Source organism: Rhipicephalus sanguineus, chromosome 11 (genome assembly GCF_013339695.2).
Source record: "Rhipicephalus sanguineus isolate Rsan-2018 chromosome 11, BIME_Rsan_1.4, whole genome shotgun sequence".
Taxonomy (NCBI): domain Eukaryota; kingdom Metazoa; phylum Arthropoda; class Arachnida; order Ixodida; family Ixodidae; genus Rhipicephalus; species Rhipicephalus sanguineus.
In genome coordinates this window covers 20,504,109-20,522,278 of record NC_051186.1, presented here as the reverse complement: position 1 = coordinate 20,522,278, position 18,170 = coordinate 20,504,109, and the positions used below count along the sequence as shown (strand labels likewise).

Below are 18,170 nucleotides of genomic sequence, written 5' to 3'. Positions count from 1 at the left end.
CACTTTGTGCTCGTCGACAGTGTCGGTGGAGGTTGACTCAAATGGATCCGCGAATTGCATGGACTGCTCCTAATTAAACTTCATCATGCAATGAAACCGAGACGTATCTTTTTCATTTAAATTGACGGCATACTGGCAACAAAAATAAATATAATAGTATCTCGGTTCAACGTCCCAAACGATTTGATTATGAGAGACGCCGTAGTGTAGGGCTCCGGAAATGTCGACCACCTGAGGTTCTTTAACTTGCACCTAAATCTAGTACACGGGCCTCGAGCATTTTCGCCTCCATCGAAAATGCAGCCGCCGCGGCCGGGATTCGATCCCGACACCTTCGGGTCAGTAGTAGAGTGCCATAACCACTAGACCACCGTGGCGGGGCTAAATAAATGAAAGATCAGACGAAAATCGCAGAGAGGTCGTCGCAGGCAACACACAAGAAGTTTGCCAAATTCACTTGATCTGAGAAATGCTGGCACGGCGCAGGCGGGAAGCGAAAGCGCTCTGTAATTCATGTAGGCGTTCCAGTCCGCTTTTTAAACTTACCTGTGATAGACCTATTGAAGGAAATTTATGAGTTTACTCTTATGTTGAGCACAGCCGTGCCGCAGAACGTGACGTACAGTTGTAAACCGAAACTGAGTTCTTGAGACGTGCAGATAGTGTGGTGGTTATTACGAAAGGTAAACATTGCGCAATACCGCAGTGCGGTATCGCCTCTTCGCGCGCATACCTTTGAATTCGCATCCTTCGCTGTCATCGCTGCTCTTTGTTTCAAGAACTAAGACACGCCGGAATCCCGCGAGCGAGAAACTTATCATGGATTGAGTGGTACAAGCTCTGAAGGACAATGGCGCCCAAGTTTTATTGCGTCTTGAGGAATTGCGCCACAAAGGAAGGCGACAAAGTTGTGTTTCACCACTTCCCATCCAACGACGGTCAGAGGCAACTGTGGACCGAGTTCGTGCAGGCCGTCGAAGGCAGCAGTTGGAGGCCGGATAAGCGCAGTCAGGTGTGCTCGCAGCACTTCTCGTCGGACTGTTACATGTACAACATGCAGTACTGCGAAGACTTTGGTCTGAAGACGAGGCGAAACTACCTCAAGAAAGGTTCTGTGCCGACTTTGTACCCACCCGGTACAGTATTCTACTCTGCATCGCGCAGGTGTCCGAAAACGGAGGTGCGTTATAACTCGGCTTGTCCTTTGCATGCGATCGTCTACGTAACTTTGCTTTGTCTTCTACTTCATAGTGCATATGTCCGATCATCAGTATGCAGCCGCGCTTTTCATTTCGTGCGTTTGTCCACGCAAACGCACGGAAAGAAAATTCGGCAACGATAAACGTGTGTGGGTGTGTGTGTGCGCGCTGTGTTACCACTGCCAATTAAGGACACCACTCTACTGACAATTTATGCAAGCACGTCACCAGTCTAACTGCCTATTTGTGGCTAGGAATTGGTACCACTAATCTAGCACCCAGTTCAGTGAGGAAAAGCCACTATTTAATTTATTTTATTTAAAGTACTGCAGGCCAATGCTTGTCCCAAGCAGGAGTGGATATGAACAGAATAACCATACATAATAGCACACAAGAAAAAAAAATACATAAGAAAAGATACGCAAGAACGATTTCAGCAGCACGTCCAAGTGCACCAGTAAAATCTTGTAAGAAAAAAACAGATAGCAGTAACAAATTCCTTTTTTTTTTCAAATCAAATCAAAATGAGTTTATTAAGACATGTATACAAAAAATGCGTACATAATATTTGGACCAATAGCCTACGTGGCTAGTAGCTGGTCCAATAGAGAAAATACATAAAAGTTAGCAACGCACATGATTGGTCAGGAAAAATGATTGGTTTTATACATATGGAAGTTTCAGTGATGTACAATCTACGTACGGAAGGTGATTACAATTCATTAGACAAGAATTCTTTCATCTACCATGCTGTCTCGCAGCATACACAGCAAATGCAAAACCTCTTTTGGTAATAGTCATTCATAAAGTACTGTAGCACTGGGAAGATCTCATTGTGCAGCTTTACATTACATAGGCAGAATTTGCGTAGTAGGGAACATGGAAGAAATAAGCGGCTTTCTTGATGTTGTGTTCACCCGATGGGCAGCTGCAGCTGAAGTTAGAGAAATCGATAATGTGTTGAAGCAGCACAGCAAATTTATATACACCAATTTCACAAGGAGGCTGCCATTTTTAAAGCATTTCACCACTGCAGCGCCGTCTAGCATCTGTGATGTCTCGCTGCCCTTTCGGTGTATGGGGTTCCGCGGCGGTGCATGCAGCGTATACCCTCAGGTCACAAGGTATTGCTGTTCTTCGCGGTACACGAGCAAAACAGAGCAACGCTTCGCAGTGTAAAGGCGCTGGTAAATAATCGCTAAGCTGTCAGCTTCAAAATGGCTGAAACAGCAAGCAGCGGCAGCCCACGAGACGTTCCCGCAGCAGCGCCGATGATGAGTAGAATGCCAATGCAGTTCTTAGCCGACGGAATGGAAATGGTTATCAGCTATGCTAGCTGGGCGCTATCAAAGGCAGAAATCAACTATTCCACAACAGAAAAGGAGTGCCTGGCCATCATTTGGGCTACATCCAAGTTTTGCCCCTAAAGCAGCACGTATAAATTGGTAATTGTTTTGTATGTTTTGTTATAGGTGGCCTTGTGGGGTTCTTGGAATATGCACTATAAAAGGGCATTAACTTTCAGGACAACTCTCGAAGTAATCGGAGAAACGTAAATGGAGACGAGCAAACACATATGCCATTGTCCGGCTGCACGCTAGGTGCGCGCATTTGTGTTTAAGTTGACTCTCTGGTTTCCTTGCCTTGATTATTCAAGTTCAATGTAACCCTTATCCCTAATCCGCTTGGCACATTGCAATACACAGTTCATGGAACGAAGGGAGCACAAACACCGATGCACGTGTTGATTCGTGGCGTAGTTAAAAGTTTGTGGCCTCTGATCGTTGCACAGTATAAGAAACAGATGTAAGACAGGTGATCTCAATATTCAGCGTAGAAACAACAGGACGATAAAATGAAAATAAGCCTGTTGCACATCTGGAAGCACGGCATGGTGCAAGTTCGTTTCAGCGCGAGCAGCCGCCACTAGCCATACTCCGAAAGGGCACCCGTTTTTGGGAACATCATTGTCACTTTGTTTGGCGAGTACTTGAGAAGCATTATGACGACCGCACGTGTCCAGGTAACGGCCTGGCTTTAACGAACGTGGTTCAATTATTCACGACACCCAGGTTGCAGCGCGAAGCAAAAAAAAGGTGCGGTCGTCATAACGTTACCCCAGTTATCGTCACAAAATTGACAAGTCGAGAAAGTATGTGCTCTCGACGAAACGTTAGAGGCACGTACCTGCGCCAAGAACACATCATGCGAGCCTTTCTGTCATGTAGATTGGAAATTGTTAATTCGATAATCTCGAAATTACACGCACTAAGATGGAACCTTTCGTAGCCGCAGTCACTGTAAATCATGTGCTGTAGCATAGAAATCTAATATGCTTATGCTATGAGAGAACAGCTCTTGGCCAAACATTCCGTGTTATAATTAATCATCAGCTTTGGTTCTCTCTGGTGCTGATGATAAAGTGTACCAGCACCCAAGCACAATCACAAACTCATGTGATGACTTGAAAAAATGGCATAAGTGCAGACACCACATATTATATATATAATATTTGTAGGAGAAGAAGGCGTGCGACCTAAGAGAAGCGAAGTCATTTGAAAGCATTGTGCACTTCGCATGCCTCGGCTGCAAGTCTGTTAGGCTTCCGATAGCCGTTGCCGCAGCCAAACACAGCTCATTGGTAGCGTGTCGGCCTGTTCTCGCCCGACATTTTGATTTTCTGCAGCACATTTGCTTTAGCGCATCGAAAATGGAAATACACTGACCTCTCATGCACCACGCAGTGCAAAAGGCGGGAGTCCCCACACACCAGCGGCAGCGGCGGAGAGAAGAGTGGTGAAAATGCGCCGGTTCGAGGCTACGCTCCTCTCCGTGAAAACGGTCTATAGACATAACAATGAAATGTTTGCAATTGTTGAACGTATATGCTGCTGTGGGAACGTACAGGCCCAATATGATTTCACTGACTCTAGCAGGCAGCCCATCGCCTTGCGTAGTAATACTGATTGCTCTGTTTTGCCTTGCCTATAATATCACAGCAAGCATCACAGCCAGAGGACATTAGTTCATGATCAAGTTATCTCTAAGAGAAAGGTTGGCACAAGCATTCACTTCTGTTCCTGCTTGTTCATACTTCAGTATGTCTTGCAACGAAAGTTTATGCTACGGCAAGTGAAACACCAGTGTGAAATGACCCCTTGCAGAATGGCACAGCTGTCGGGATCATGCCTCCAGGCTCCTCGATCCGTGGACGTTGTGTTCACATGTGTGGTGAACCAAGCTCAGGTCAGTCCTTGCGCAATAAGTCAGGGCATTATATTTAATGTGGCATTGTCAGTCTGGTTTTGAAATGTGGCATATGTTGGTGCAATATATTTGTGTGTGTTCCTGCTGTTTGTTCTCTGCATTGAGCAACAATATACTGAGTCACTGCTTGTAGAGGAAGACTTGAAGTTGGGTGGTTCGTGTAGTACGTACAACAAACAGACAACTGATAGTGCATGAAAATGATGAAATGTCTGCCACTGCACTGTTGGAAGTTTATGAAATGTGGATTACATAATAAAGTTGAATATCAGCGTACTTAAGTTTTAACTTGCAGCCACATAGACCTGTACAGAACTATGCTGGTTGCATAGGCTAATACACATAGCACATTAGTTAACCAGGCTGTGTGCACACGCTTGCGTAATCTGTTTCTTTTTTTTTTTTTCTCGGATTACGCATCCCATACACTCTTGTCCCTGCCTGTACAGGAAACACGGTTGACAGTTAGCCGAAGTCGGAGAGGGGAAGTGCTGTGGCATCACAAACCACTGACACTCGCAGTTAGCTTGGTGCTGTGGCTGGGTGCCACACTGTTACTGTGCTGTTGAAAATTTTACACAAACTGCAGTGGTCAGTCTTCTTTACTTCTTAGATTTAGAGTAAAGGTAAGCTTTGTCCTCTGCTTCATCTCTTCCTTTTTTTAAAAAAAAATCTTGCCATGTGGCATGGATGTTTACTTAAATTGTAACCTGGAGGCCCTCCTCGCAACAGTGGTGGCTTACTGAGCCTATTGTGTATGAGCCAATGCCCATGGTAAGTCTGCCGCGGTGGCGTAGGGGTTACGGTGCTCGGCTGCTGACCTGAAAGACGCGGCTTCCTGGCCGTGGCGATCGCATTTCTGTGGAGGTGGAATGCTAGATGCTAGTGTACTAGCATCTTTCTCCAAGTAATATCTTTCTCTCCTGAATAAAGATAAAACAAATGGTTTGTCTGCAGTAAAAACTTAAACCTTACACTTTGCATAAATCATTGGGTATTTATGTGGTGGACCCAAGGCTCACATGTTAAAAGGTGTACAGAGCCCATATTCCCCAAAGAGAGACTCCCTCCACCCAAGAACAGTTTTGAGGATGGGAGCAATGATGATGAGGGATCAAGAGACTTGTGTCCCAAAGGAGGAGTTAACCAAATCAGACAGAAGTTCAGAGTAACATGGAAGATGGAAAAATTCTTTTACAGAGAAAACCTTTTACAGCTTTCTAGGCACAGCACCCATGTCACCACTAGTTTTTCAATGCCAAAAAAAAAACGCAGCTGACAACACGGCCATGGAGTCTGCATGCATAGAGAGATCTGAAACGGGATCCAAGTAGCCCCAACACCAAGGAACTTGCATTCATCTTACAAACTGGGCGGCGGAAAGGCCAGGGCCATAAAACTGCTGTGGACATACCACAGCGACAAAGAGGCAAGATTCACAGATGCAGCTGGCTACCAGGATAGCCAGCTGCAGCGTCCAGCAGTCAGCACCGGTGCTAAAGCTACGCACACAGCCAGTGTCAAAAACCATACAACCAGGAACGGCCGAAGAAGTAGCCATTGCCCTTGTTATGGCTGACATACAAACCCAAGTTATCCTCACCAACTCGGGAACAGCAGTTTGAAATTAAGCTAAGGGAAAAATTTCAGCAAAAGCTTTCCGGATTCTCCAAAGCACAACTCAAGCTCGGGAGAACCCGATCACCGTGATCTGGTTCTTCGCGCGCAGTCTGTCCTAAACTGAACCGTAAGTTCACACTAGAAGCCTTGTTATATACGGTCTTTCTGGGAACCCACTTTAACCTTCTAGCCCTTTACTTCTCTCAACGTGCCTACTAGTGTCGATGTCACATTCTCTCTCTGTCATTTTGTTGTCTAAAAGTTTAAAGAAGTGCAGTGGACATTATCTACTGTATCAACTTGCATGTCAGTGATGTCACATGACTGCCGCTCTGTCAATGTAGAGGCACCCTCATATGCGCTATGTGCTAGGCAGCCATGCTCTGTCAGTCAAGTATTTTGAGTGCATTGCATTGAAGAACTGTCTAATTCATGATTTTTCACCCATCTTAGGAATTCAGGCTTTGCACGACGAGTGCACATTTGTTCTTATAAAGCATAAAAAGTGGGACAAAGGTCATGTTCCGGAGCTCCTTTAAAGTGCCCCTTACCAGGTGTCCTCACTGTGAACAAGCAAGCAAGGGGCATAGATCACTCAATGATCATGTCTACAAAGTATAATATGGCTGCGCAGTGCAGATATGGTAGAAATTTCCAACTGCAAGCCATGCTTGGTTAATTTCAAAGGAACCACACAATGAGTGGATGGGAAAGTCACACGCTGCTTTCAGATATAACCAACCATCGCATGTGATTTCACTTGACTAGCCAACGCAGCGTGTGCAAAGCCGCTACTGCAAATACGCCACGAAGCAATAGTAGGCCGAGAAAGCAAAAGCTGCTAGGAATTGTCGTGTGAACGTTGCCGTTTTCCTTGGCTATGGTACATGAGAGAAGGCAGAGAAGGAACTCTACTTGCCGACTCATGCCAAGGCAAGCAAGGTGTTTTGCAGTGAAGCCCTTATGTAGGTGGCACGGTTCATATTCGTTGAAACTCCACCAATAATGAACAGATTTGAACACTTGTGTAGGTGAAACACTCCCAAGCAGTGCCTTACAACTACCACTACCTAAATATAACTTGGCATTATTAGACAGAACAAAATGAATCCAACAGACAGTTAGGCCAAGGAAAACAAAGAGGCAAATATTTTTTCTCTTTTAACTGTAGTGTACCAGTTATGACATAAGTTTAAGTGCATTAAAGTGGACAAAAAATTACCGTTTTAATCGATGGGATCCAAACCCATAACTTTTGAATTACGCGTCCGATGTTCTACCAATTGAGCTACGGTGATAGGTGCGTCCCCGTCCACTTCGTTGGGTATTTCCGTACGTGTAATTCTCTAGGAGTGTTAGCCAGCGGCACTCACTGCCAAGGCGACGTGTGTGGAACACTGTTTTTGCCTGAGAGTGTCACGTGATCTTCGCACGAGGTGCCAGCTGATCAATAAATCCTCGCATGCTAACCTAAGGCACTAACTCTGTCGGGGCGAGGCCCACGCTATGAAAGAACAAAAGAAGAGGGATTTATTTCGAGGGGCTTGTTTTTTTGTTAGACACAGCCAAATGAATCCAACAGACAGGCCAAGGAAAGCATAGGTGACATTAATTGTTTTTGTTAACTGTAGTGTAATAATTATGGCATAATGAGGGGTCTTATGTCTTATAGAAAAATGATGTCAGTGGTGCTGGTTCACAGTTGACTGTTTCTTTTGACTTTTTCCCTCGTAGGCTTACCACATCGTAACTTCTCAATAATGGTGAATGCGGCCACGGCCATGGTAGCTCTTCCAGTGGGGCAGTGCAGTGCCACCGCCCAGTGCTCGCCGCCAGTGGCTGTAAAATCAACACAGGACGTCCTGAGCAAGAGAAGCAGGGCCATTGGAGTACAAGTGGAAGTGAAAACAGAAGCTGAAGGTACCCTGGAATGACTCTTTTGCCATTGTGCATTTAAAGAGACACTAAAGACAAACATTAAGTCGACGTGTATTGTTGAAATAGCGTTCCAGAGCAGGGGCATAGGCAGAAATTTTTTTCAGTGGGGCACCTCCTTGATCTGAAGTGAGGACAGGGCAGGCGGATGTGGTTGAGTGTCATTTTGTGCTCTGTATGCCATGGCAAAAAAAAATTGGGGAGGGGGGGGGGGCACGGGCACGGTGTGCCCCCCCCTCCTGCCTGCGCCTCTGTTCCAGAGACCTTGTAGTGCTTGTCTCGTGCCAAGGAAATGCTTAGTTGAAAAGAAAATCTCGTTTTAGTGGTCTGCATACTGTTAGCTCAATCCAGATTGTCTGCCACCGAGAACGGCCTCCTGACGTAGGCATGCCCACCCTTTGCTTGCTTTACTGCCTGACAGCTGGTGCTGAGGCGCAATGGAGCAGGGGTGTTTATTCGACCACTGCCTGACGCAAACAAGGCTAGGGTAATGTCAATAAGTTCTCGTTTCATGGCGAGACATAGCGCGTGGAAAATTGGACACAGAGACGAAGACACGGGACAGGCACTGTCCCGTGTCTTCGTCTCTGTGTCCAGTTTTCCATGCGCTAAGTCTCGCCATAAATCTCTACCAGCTTTCCCAGTACACCACTTTACTTAAGTTCTTGTTTTGCATAATCAGACTGAAATGCACTTAAATGTTATTTTCTGACATGGTTAGTTGGAGTACTTGTGATTAATTGTACTGAGGCCCTTCTACGTCATCGAGCTTGTGTTCCAGAATGTCTTACTGGTGGTGGAAATTGTGCCTAACAGTTACAATAATTTCTCGTCTGCTATCGTGCTGCTGCATATAATATCGACATTTCAGATGTTCTCAAGCGTTGACCTTTCACAAATTGTTATTGGCCCTTAGTGTCCCTTTAATGTGATTGAACAAATAAATCATTAGAGTACCTTTCTCTTGATTCAGTCAGTTTGTGTCGCATGTTCTTTACAAAGTCCTGAGCGCTTGTCTTCATTGCCCATCTGCAACACAGCTTCTAATTAGCAGTCACAGAAACTTAAAAAAACCTCTCGGTGATTTGGAGTCCTTTAAAGCAAGAAAATTCCTCTATATTTTCCTCTGCTTCGTCTCATTGCAGCGAACAAAAACCAGGACTCTCGGTGTGCCCTCTCATTCATGCTGACATCTAGTTGTTCGCTATCATACACCAACAACCTCGGCAACATGTCCTTTGTTCTGATAGAGTCTGGCTCTAGCAGTTCAAAGGAATATTGCAATGCACGCACCTGCATGGGTCTGTGCATTCAGGCATGTTTAGTCCCAATTGTTGATGGGTGCCTTCAGTGTCTCTAACATGTTGATTCTCGTTGCATTTAGCATCAGTTGTAATTCCTTGAAATGGCTGTGCAAAAATGAATTGTAATAGTCCACACATAGATGGACCCATCAAAGCGAGTGCAGCAACTGCTTGTTAAGATTCGAAATGGGTAAGCAGGTTCTGCACCGTTGGTCAGATCACAATGCCTGGATCTGAAATGGAGACAGGTTTGACCTCTGGGACTGGCAGGGAGAGGTTTTAATGTTTTCACCATTCATTGTTTACAGAGAGTGCCGAAAGCAGCCTTGAGGATGATAGCCAACCGTAAATGAACACCTGTCTTCTGGACCTAGTGTCTTCAAGGCACTGACCATTATGCCTCCTACTGGTAAGAGCCACTCCCAAGGAAGCTTGCTTATTGTGCCCTCTAGTACTACTGTGTTTCTGTTATGTGCATTCATTTGTTTGCAGCTATGTTCTTGAGCCTCAAACCAATGTAGCCTTTAGCAGTGTGGCTGCTAATGGTGACATTCACTCTCTCAGTGCACTGTGTTATATGAGATCTTGTTAAGGGGGCCTTGCACCACCCTTGTTCCCACACCTGGAGGATCGGCAGATTTTTTCTGCGGAACCCAACAGTGGTTCATGAAGAAGAAAAATTGTCATTGACTTGTTTCTAGCAAAAAGCTAAAAGAGAATACCAGTACGGATTGCACAGAAAGAAAGCTTCTCACTTGACAAAAAATTCACCCTGATCCAAGATTTGTACCCAGGATCAACATCCGTTTGGGGCAATCACGTTACCATGCGAAGCTAACCAAGAGGCCATTGTATGGGTTCCCATTGTTCTTTCAAGCTACTAGCTGGAAAATGGCAATTTTTCCTTTTCACACTGGAGCAAGTCTGCAAATATTCGATATGAGAATTCTGCATTTAAAGTTGCTGAATATCGTAATTTCTTTCAAATGCATAAATGATAACAATGCCTGTTGCAGTCCTGGGGGCAGGGGGGGGGGGGGGGCAGTGATAGACGTGAGGACAGTTTCAAACATTACTTCCGCAAAATAGCTACAGTTGCGCTGAGGCCATAATTCCCCAACATCCTGGCCGCGCGGCTGCATTTTCGATGGAGGCAAAAATGTTTGAGGCCCGTGTACTTAGATTTAGGTGCACTAAAGAACCCCAGGTGGTCGAAATTTCCGGAGCCCTCCACTATGGCGTCTCTCATAATCATATCGTGGTTTTGGGACATTGTACCCCAGATATTTTATTATCATAATTCCCCAACAAATGAACGGGGTGCATACCTTCCACTCAATGATTTCCATTCATTCAGTAAGAATTACTTGCATTTCACATTCGTATAGTTTATATGCAAATTTTTTTCAATTTATTATTTGCATGTTCTTATCTTGTTTGCAAGCCCTTATAACATCTGTGTTGCTGTAGCATCACACTTATTCTCACGTTCAGTGAATGCAAGATTGTATGCACATCCGGTAAAATGGTCTGGTAAAGTCATTGCTACATTTACACACATTCTTCGGAACAGTTGTTTACGGTGCTGAATGTCTAATTGTAAGCATACGTAAGCCTGCTTTCTTCTTATACTATCAAGCAAACTCTGTGCAAGTTTTGAATTTGATTTAAAAATATTCTGTTCGTGAAACCTTTTCTTTCATTCTTTTTTTTCATATATTAGTATTCGATTCCATTACAGAATTTCACTATACAGTGAAACCTCGTTAATACGTACCTGCCGGGAACGCGGCATAACTACGCACTAAACGGTAGTACGCATTAAACACCCAAGTACAAATTTGTATTTCCTAGCGTACGCCATCACCGCCGTGCCACAGCAAATATTGCCTAAAGTACCCACCGCAAAGCCTTTTCCTTCTTTTTGCGAAAGTGGAGAAAAGATCCTGGCACACTCGCACGACCGCCCGATAGCGCGTAGTGGCGACGCCGAAGAGCATTTCGAAACTATTGCAGGGTCCGGGATACGCGGTCAACGCAGTGACCGACGTAGCGACAGAACGGACAGTGCCTGCTTTCCGCGGTATATGTGCGTGCGTCTAACCGCGATCTGCTACTAAACGAAAACTGACACAGTTCCAGTGAAACGCGGTACGGCCGCGTGGAGCCAATCGCCTCCCGGCTAGTTGCGTGCAGCGCGTCGCCTACCCGGCTCACGCCGTCACTACCGGGCCGCTGGCTGTGCCACATGCGCGCATTTATCGTGGGAATGTTGTTCGTACCCACTTCGCTCCATATCGTGCACAGATGCGGCGAGTAGCTTGTTCGGTTAACGCAGCGATGACGAGCTTCATGCAAGCGATGCGCACTCCGCGATGCTCTAGCGGACCTGGCAGCGGACGGAGGCGCGTTGGGTGGTCGCCTAATAAAAGCGTGCAGTATGGTTACAACCGCGCTACGCTTGCTGTATTGTACACTTGCGTTTAGTGTGATAGCGTCAATGCAGCGAGGTTTCTCGGCGCCCGCGACCCGCAACGCTAACTACGCAACAGCGATCTGCTTTCGCTTCTACAAAGCGGTGCGCGCCTGATGACGGCTTAGTAGCGTTTGCTGTCGGGCTAGTTGGTACATGGCTGAAGTTCTTCGTCCCTGCCCTAGCATTTGTGCCATTAATTCAACTTCAGCCTTGAAGACGGCCGCGCACAACGAACCGGCAGCGATCGGCGGCTCAGCGCGTTCAGGTTGTCGCCTAATAAAAGCGTGCAGTAGGCTTAAAAAGTAGCGCTGCGCCGCACGCGTGCCCGAGCAGATAGCTGAAGATACTTATTGCGATAAGGTTGTCGGCGATAGGTCGGTGGCCGCCACCTCGCCTTCGTTCTTTCCCGATGCTTACCCGCAAATACGTCGCCGCAATCGCGCGGAAGTCGGAATCGGGGATCGACTGATCTGCGCACTTCTCAAAAAGGCGGAAGACCTTTGGCGGCACATTCTGGCGTCTGGAAGTTGAGCGGCGCAGTAAAATTTTATGGCACAAAAAGTTATCGCGGTACGCAGGGTACGCACTAACCGGTAGGCATAGGGCGAACCACTACGGCTTAAGCGGTCAGCGAATGCATTGGGCTCTATGGGACTCGGTCGGGGATTCGTCGCAACTACGTTTTAACCGTTAGTACGTTTAGAGTGGGTACGTATTAACGAGGTTTGACTGTATAAACACCCTTACTTCAAGTGGACATGTTTGCACAGAAATTGTTGACAATCGACCTAGTAATAGCAGAGGTAGTATAAAGAGTGAATTGCTTATTTCCAGAGTGCTTCTCCAGTGATTCTTATGAGTTCTCTTGCACTGAAGGAACAGAGGGCACAGTAAGCAGCAGTGCAAACATAAAAAAGGGCACTTATTGCACCTTATATATACACTGAAAAGGCTAACGGAGCTACACAATCAGTGTAGCATTCTGATATGGAGTCGAGGAGGTTGAGCTCACCATTCTAGAATATTGAGCGAGTAACATTTGCCCCTGCCAGAAACCCACAAGTTAACAACACACTTGCTGTTGAGTGCTTGTGCATTTACTTGTGTTTTTTTTTTTCTTCTTGCGCTTCTTCAGGCACATGTTATGATATTTAGTCACCGATTCACCTGTCCGTCAGGCTTGCTGAATAGTGATCCCGCTTGTCACGATGTAATGTGCATTCACGCACAAATGTTAATTTGTACTCTCGTAACAAAAATTGCAACATCTGTGTTATTTCATTCCCCCTTTGTAATTCCACAGTGAGCCTTCAAGGTACTCGGAATAAATATTGTTACGCTTAAAGGAGACCGTCAAGCGGAGTCGGGCAGGAGTCGTGAAGGCTGCTACAGCGGCGGTTTTCTCGGGGTCCGGACAGATGCCTTCCATGCTCACAACATGTCCAAGGAACTTCAGTTCTTCGTAGCCAAAGTGGCATTTCTGAGGCTTTAACGTAAGGTTAGCCGACCGGATTGCCTCGAGTACTTGTCGTAGTCGCTTCAGATGTTCAGAGAAGCTGGCTGAAAATACGACCATGTCATCTAAGTAGACAAGGCAGCTTTGCCACTTTAAGTCGGCTAACACAGTGTCCATCATGCGTTGGAAGGTAGCTGGTGCAGAGCAGAGACCAAACGGGAGCACTCGAAATTCGTAGAGGCCATCCGGCACGACAAAGGCTGTTTTTTCACGGTCACGCTCATCAACCTCGATTTGCCAATAGCCATTCTTCAAATCAAGGGAAGAAAAATACTTCGCTCGCCGTAGCTGGTCAAGAGTGTCATCAATAGTACGAGGCAGCGGATAAACGTTTTTTTTTTTTTGTGACGTTGAGCTTTCTGTAATCGACACAGAAGCGAAGCGTACCATCCTTCTTTTTGACCAGGACGACCAGTGATGACCACAGACTGTTCTGCGAGACACGGTATGGCTGTTGGTGGATAGGTCTTGCATTGTTGTAAGTGATTATCCTGTGCTGCGTGATTGGCGTCTGACTCACTTTAGACGATTGAGCAAAGTACGTCCTGAATTCAAATAACAGCTCTCGCAAGGCCTTCTGGTTCTCTTCTGACAGTGCATTGTTGATGTCAACATCTATTACGGCTTTTTCATCGTGGCTACTGTCTTCACATGCAAAACACTCAATGACGTCCTCCAAGGCTTCCGCGTAGGCGACAGCAGTGCCACGGAACAGGTGACGATGCTCATTTGTGAAATTCATGATCATGACCTCGGCTTGACCGTTCCTAATGTCAATGATGCCTAGTGCCACAGAAATTCCAAGCGCCAGCAACGGGGAGACGTTGCACTCTGCCAGTGCTTCACCGTCACTTGTTCCCTCGGAAGTTACCTGAATCATGATACGTGCACGAGGTGGTATTGTGACACTGTCGTCGGAAACACGAAGGGCGGCTGTACGGCGGCAGGTGTCCTTTGACGTAGCCTTGACTGTAGAAAATGAAATGCAGCGTCTGCATAGGTCAGTTATGGCACCATATTCCCGAAGAAAGTCTATTCCGAGAATTAATTCGCAGGAGCATTTGTGTAGCACGAGGGAGCTGACCAAAAACATGGAACCTCGGACTTGTAGCCTGGCAGTGCGCACACAAAGCGGCATGACAACATGTCCTCCAGCTGCGCATACGTGCGACCCTGTCCAAGGCATGATAACTTTCTTCAGCAAACTGGCCAATTTTTCGCTAATAATCGAGTAGTCAGCGCCAGTATCTACTAGGGCAGTTACATTTCGACCGTCGATAAGCACAGGTATGTCCATTGAAAAGTCACCAGGCTGGGATACATGCGTCGTCAAATTTCCGCCGGTCCGACGTCGCGTCGATTGGAGGTCGAGGTCTTCATCACGTCGATATTCAGCGGCCTCGCCTCGAAAGGTCGCTGGCGTCAGTTTTCCAGGTGAGGGCTCGGAGATCTTCCTTGCAGCATCCGACTCCTGTTGCCTGAACATGACGGTGACCGTGGTGATGGTGAACGCGATTGACGCCTGGGTAGCATGCGCTGCCGAGCGATAAAATCTTCAATTTTGGGTGGTCGCTGTCCGAAGCGAAGATGGGGTGAATTTGCAGGAAAACCCTGAAGCCCAAGTCGGCGGTACTGGCATTCTCGGTACACGTGACCCGCCTCACCACAGTGGTAGCAAAGCGGTCGTCGGTCGTGCATGCACCAAATGTCGGATTTACGCGCGACGGGCCGAGTGCCCTCAAAATAAGAAACCGCCTGTGCAGACTGAAGTGTGGCATACGGGGTTGCTGCAGGTAGCGGCACTGTTGCAGGTGAGACGTGTCCGAATGTGTCGGTGTAACTGGCGTGCTGGAAGCCGCTCACCGGAGGTGGTGTCACCGACGACGGGGACGGTGCGTCTCAAAGCATCGGCACAACTCACACGTCGAGGTTCACTTGAAGGTGTGAACGCCTGAAGTGGTGCAAGAACCTGAACTCGCGATGATGTGCGCCGAGCGTATACTGCACTACCTCACGTATGATGCTGGCGATGCAGTTAGTGGTAAGCTGCTGCTGCGCTTGGTGCAGCTGTTGCAGTTCGTTGCGGACAACCGAACGTATAAGCTCCCAAAGTGTTTCCACGTCAGTCGGGAATGATCCTAGCCCGGTAGTATAGGTAGCATTCACTTGCCGATCATACTGGTTCCGCTGCTGCAGCGCCTTCTCCATGGCGACGGCTTCAGTGAGGAGCTCCGCAACCGTCTTAGGCGGACTACGAATGAGTCCCCCAAAGAGCTGCTCTTTCACACCCCGCATCAAGTGTCGCAGTTTCTTGTCTTCCAGCATGTTTGGATTGGCTCGGTTGACCAGATGGACCATATCCTCCACATGTTGCACATATGGACGAGGACAACGAAGACCACAGTAAACGTGCTTCGAAAGCACACCCATTAAAGCTTGGTGCTCGCTTGTGCTAAGTGACTTATTTATCATTGACATAAGTGCCGTGTCCGAACTGTGACAACCAGGTTCTTCCGGCGCGTCTGTAAGTTCAGCCACCGATAAGGACGCATGTTCTCTACTGACCAAGGTTAATTCAAACCGTCCGGTAGTATCACGGGCTCTGAAGAGCAGTTTACAGTCCATAGGCCAGTGCATCCGTAATTGACGGACATCACACAATGGGGAACCAACGCATTCTTCTTCACGCAGTTAATGTGCATCAGTTCTACGCTTGCATCGAAGCTGTCGGAACCGGCGCCACGACAGACAACAGGCACACGTACGCTAGATGACGCAGGTATGAGAGTACCTCCACAGACACACAATGTAGTTTCGTCGTCGTCCAGAGGTGTTTCCACGAGTCCTGACGGCATCCGATCACTCACAAATACTTTTCCTGTGTGGCAGTCCACAGTGGCACCACACTCCCGCAGAAAGTCCATGCCCAGAATGACATCATGAGTTGATCTAGGAATAACCGCAAACTTTGTCGCAATAATATCAAAGACACGCTACATACACCGATAGGACGCAATGGCTCTCCACTCACACCACAAAACTTCGAAGTGTCGTCCCACTTAAAAACAACTTTTTTGCCCTAACACATCTTTAAAAGAAGCGTTCATCACAGAAATTGTCGCCCCTGTGTTCACCAAAGCCATCACAGGCACATCATCAACAAAAACATGCACTTTGTTTTTAAGCATCAGCACAGAAGGTATTTCTGTCAGTAGCACATCTCCAGCGACCTCATCCCCATCGGCCGCGCGAGGTAGTTTTTCGGTGGCGAAGGGGATGCTTTGCGACACAGCGGTGAGGGAGAATGATGAGCGCAAGGTCGCGGTGGAGGCGTCAAGTTCCTGTCAGATGCCGGGGACTGGTTGCAGAAGCTGCTTGACCAATAATTGTCGCCAGGTGGTATGTGTGCTGGCCGCGGGACACCGTGAGGCCGTGCGGAAGGTTGTGAAAATTCTGATGGTTGGTCATACCGAGGAGCCACACGACGGTTGCAAAACCGCGATATATGTCGGGCGTCGAGGGGGCGTCGTGCACTGAGCGTGTCGGTCATATCGCGAAGCTGGAAATCGTGTTGTCGTCCTTGACTGTGGGGCTGGGCTGTATTCCACAGTCGCTGCGCTCATCGTCGGTTGCCAAGAGGTCGAAAGAGGCGCAGTAATAGCCTCACTTGGCGTGTACAACTCATGATGGTCAGCTGTTGAACGCGACATTTCTTGGCGGGAAAGTTCCTCACGGACAATCTGTCAAATGGTCGAAGTGAGGTCGAGGCAAGGACTCGTGTCCACACTGGCAACAGTCGTAAGGTTTGCCAGCCGACCAAACTTTGGCGTAATCCGACGCATCTTGAGCATTTCAAACGTTCTGCAATGCCGAATGACGTCGGACACGGAACTGAGGCTTTCTTTTCCAATTAGAAAATGTACACATCCTCAGCGACTCCTTTTAGCAAATGGCCGACTTTGTTTTTTTCCGACATACTAGCGCAGACCACCTTGCACAGCCTTAACACTTCTTCGATATATGTGGTGCACGTCTCACCTGGCAACTGCGCCCGTTGCGACAGTGTTTGCTCAGCGCACTTCTGTTTAACGACTGAGTCCCCGAAACACGCCTTGAGCTCCTCAACGAAAAGGTCCCACGTTGTAAGCATGTCCTCGTGGTTCTCGTACCACACGAGTGCAGAGTGTCAGTCAGGAGAACACCATGTTTTTGTTTAGTTTGAGCGGCTGATTTCCACCGTTGGACTTGCTCACTTGCTTGTACTTGGTGAGCTAACGCCTCGACATCTTCTCCCGCTTTTCCTCCAAAGGGTGGTGGGACTCGGTAGTATTGGAGTGGGCTGCAAGGTGCTGTCCTGGGAGCACCTCCTTCTTCGGACATGTCGAAGGCAGTCGCGGCAGAATGGTGGGAGGCCGCAAGTCGACGGCTTCAACGAAGCTGCAGCAGTGATGGTTCCGTCATTGTAAAAGCGTACCGAGCACCTCCACCACTCTGTTATGCTTAATGGAGACCGTCAAGGTTGAAAGGGGCTGTTTATTACGTCGTGAGGGTGAGCTCAGGAGCGGCCGACTAGTGTGTGATTTTCACCTTGTCCTCTTCTCTCTTTCTCGCCCGGAGCGGCAATGCACCGTTCACGTAATCTTCGTTGTCCTCGTCCATATGTGCACCAATACTAAAAAATAGAAATAGAAACCGTTAAAAAAAAATTGGCAAATCTTGCACTGTGAATCCCACAATTAACAATTTGAACTTGCTTTAGTGTCAGGTTACGAATGCCATGACTCTGACATCAAGTGTGCTTTACGTAAACTTTGCAGCATTGCAGGTTTCCAGACTTCCTGTGTACATCTTGA

At 47.3% G+C, this 18,170-nt stretch overlaps 1 protein-coding gene across 1 annotated transcript; it reads left to right on the top strand.

Moving 5' to 3' along the window:
- Positions 1–712: 712 nt before the first annotated feature.
- LOC119375649 (peroxynitrite isomerase THAP4) lies at positions 713–9,728 on the top strand. The gene is made up of 4 exons (XM_037645876.2): positions 713–1,180; positions 4,364–4,445; positions 7,821–8,006; positions 9,634–9,728. The coding sequence occupies exons 1-4, from the start codon at positions 851–853 to the stop codon at positions 9,672–9,674; spliced, it is 639 nt and encodes a 212-aa protein (XP_037501804.1). The 5' UTR covers positions 713–850; the 3' UTR covers positions 9,675–9,728.
- The last annotated feature ends 8,442 nt before the right edge of the window (positions 9,729–18,170 follow it).

Coding starts and splice junctions, on each gene's coding strand:
- LOC119375649 (XM_037645876.2), top strand. CDS start 851: ATGGCGCCCAAGTTTTATTGCGTCTTGAGGAATTGCGCCACAAAGGAA. Junction 4,446..7,820: donor GTGTGGTGAACCAAGCTCAG/GTCAGTCCTTGC, acceptor TTTCCCTCGTAG/GCTTACCACATCGTAACTTC. Junction 8,007..9,633: donor AGTGAAAACAGAAGCTGAAG/GTACCCTGGAAT, acceptor CATTGTTTACAG/AGAGTGCCGAAAGCAGCCTT.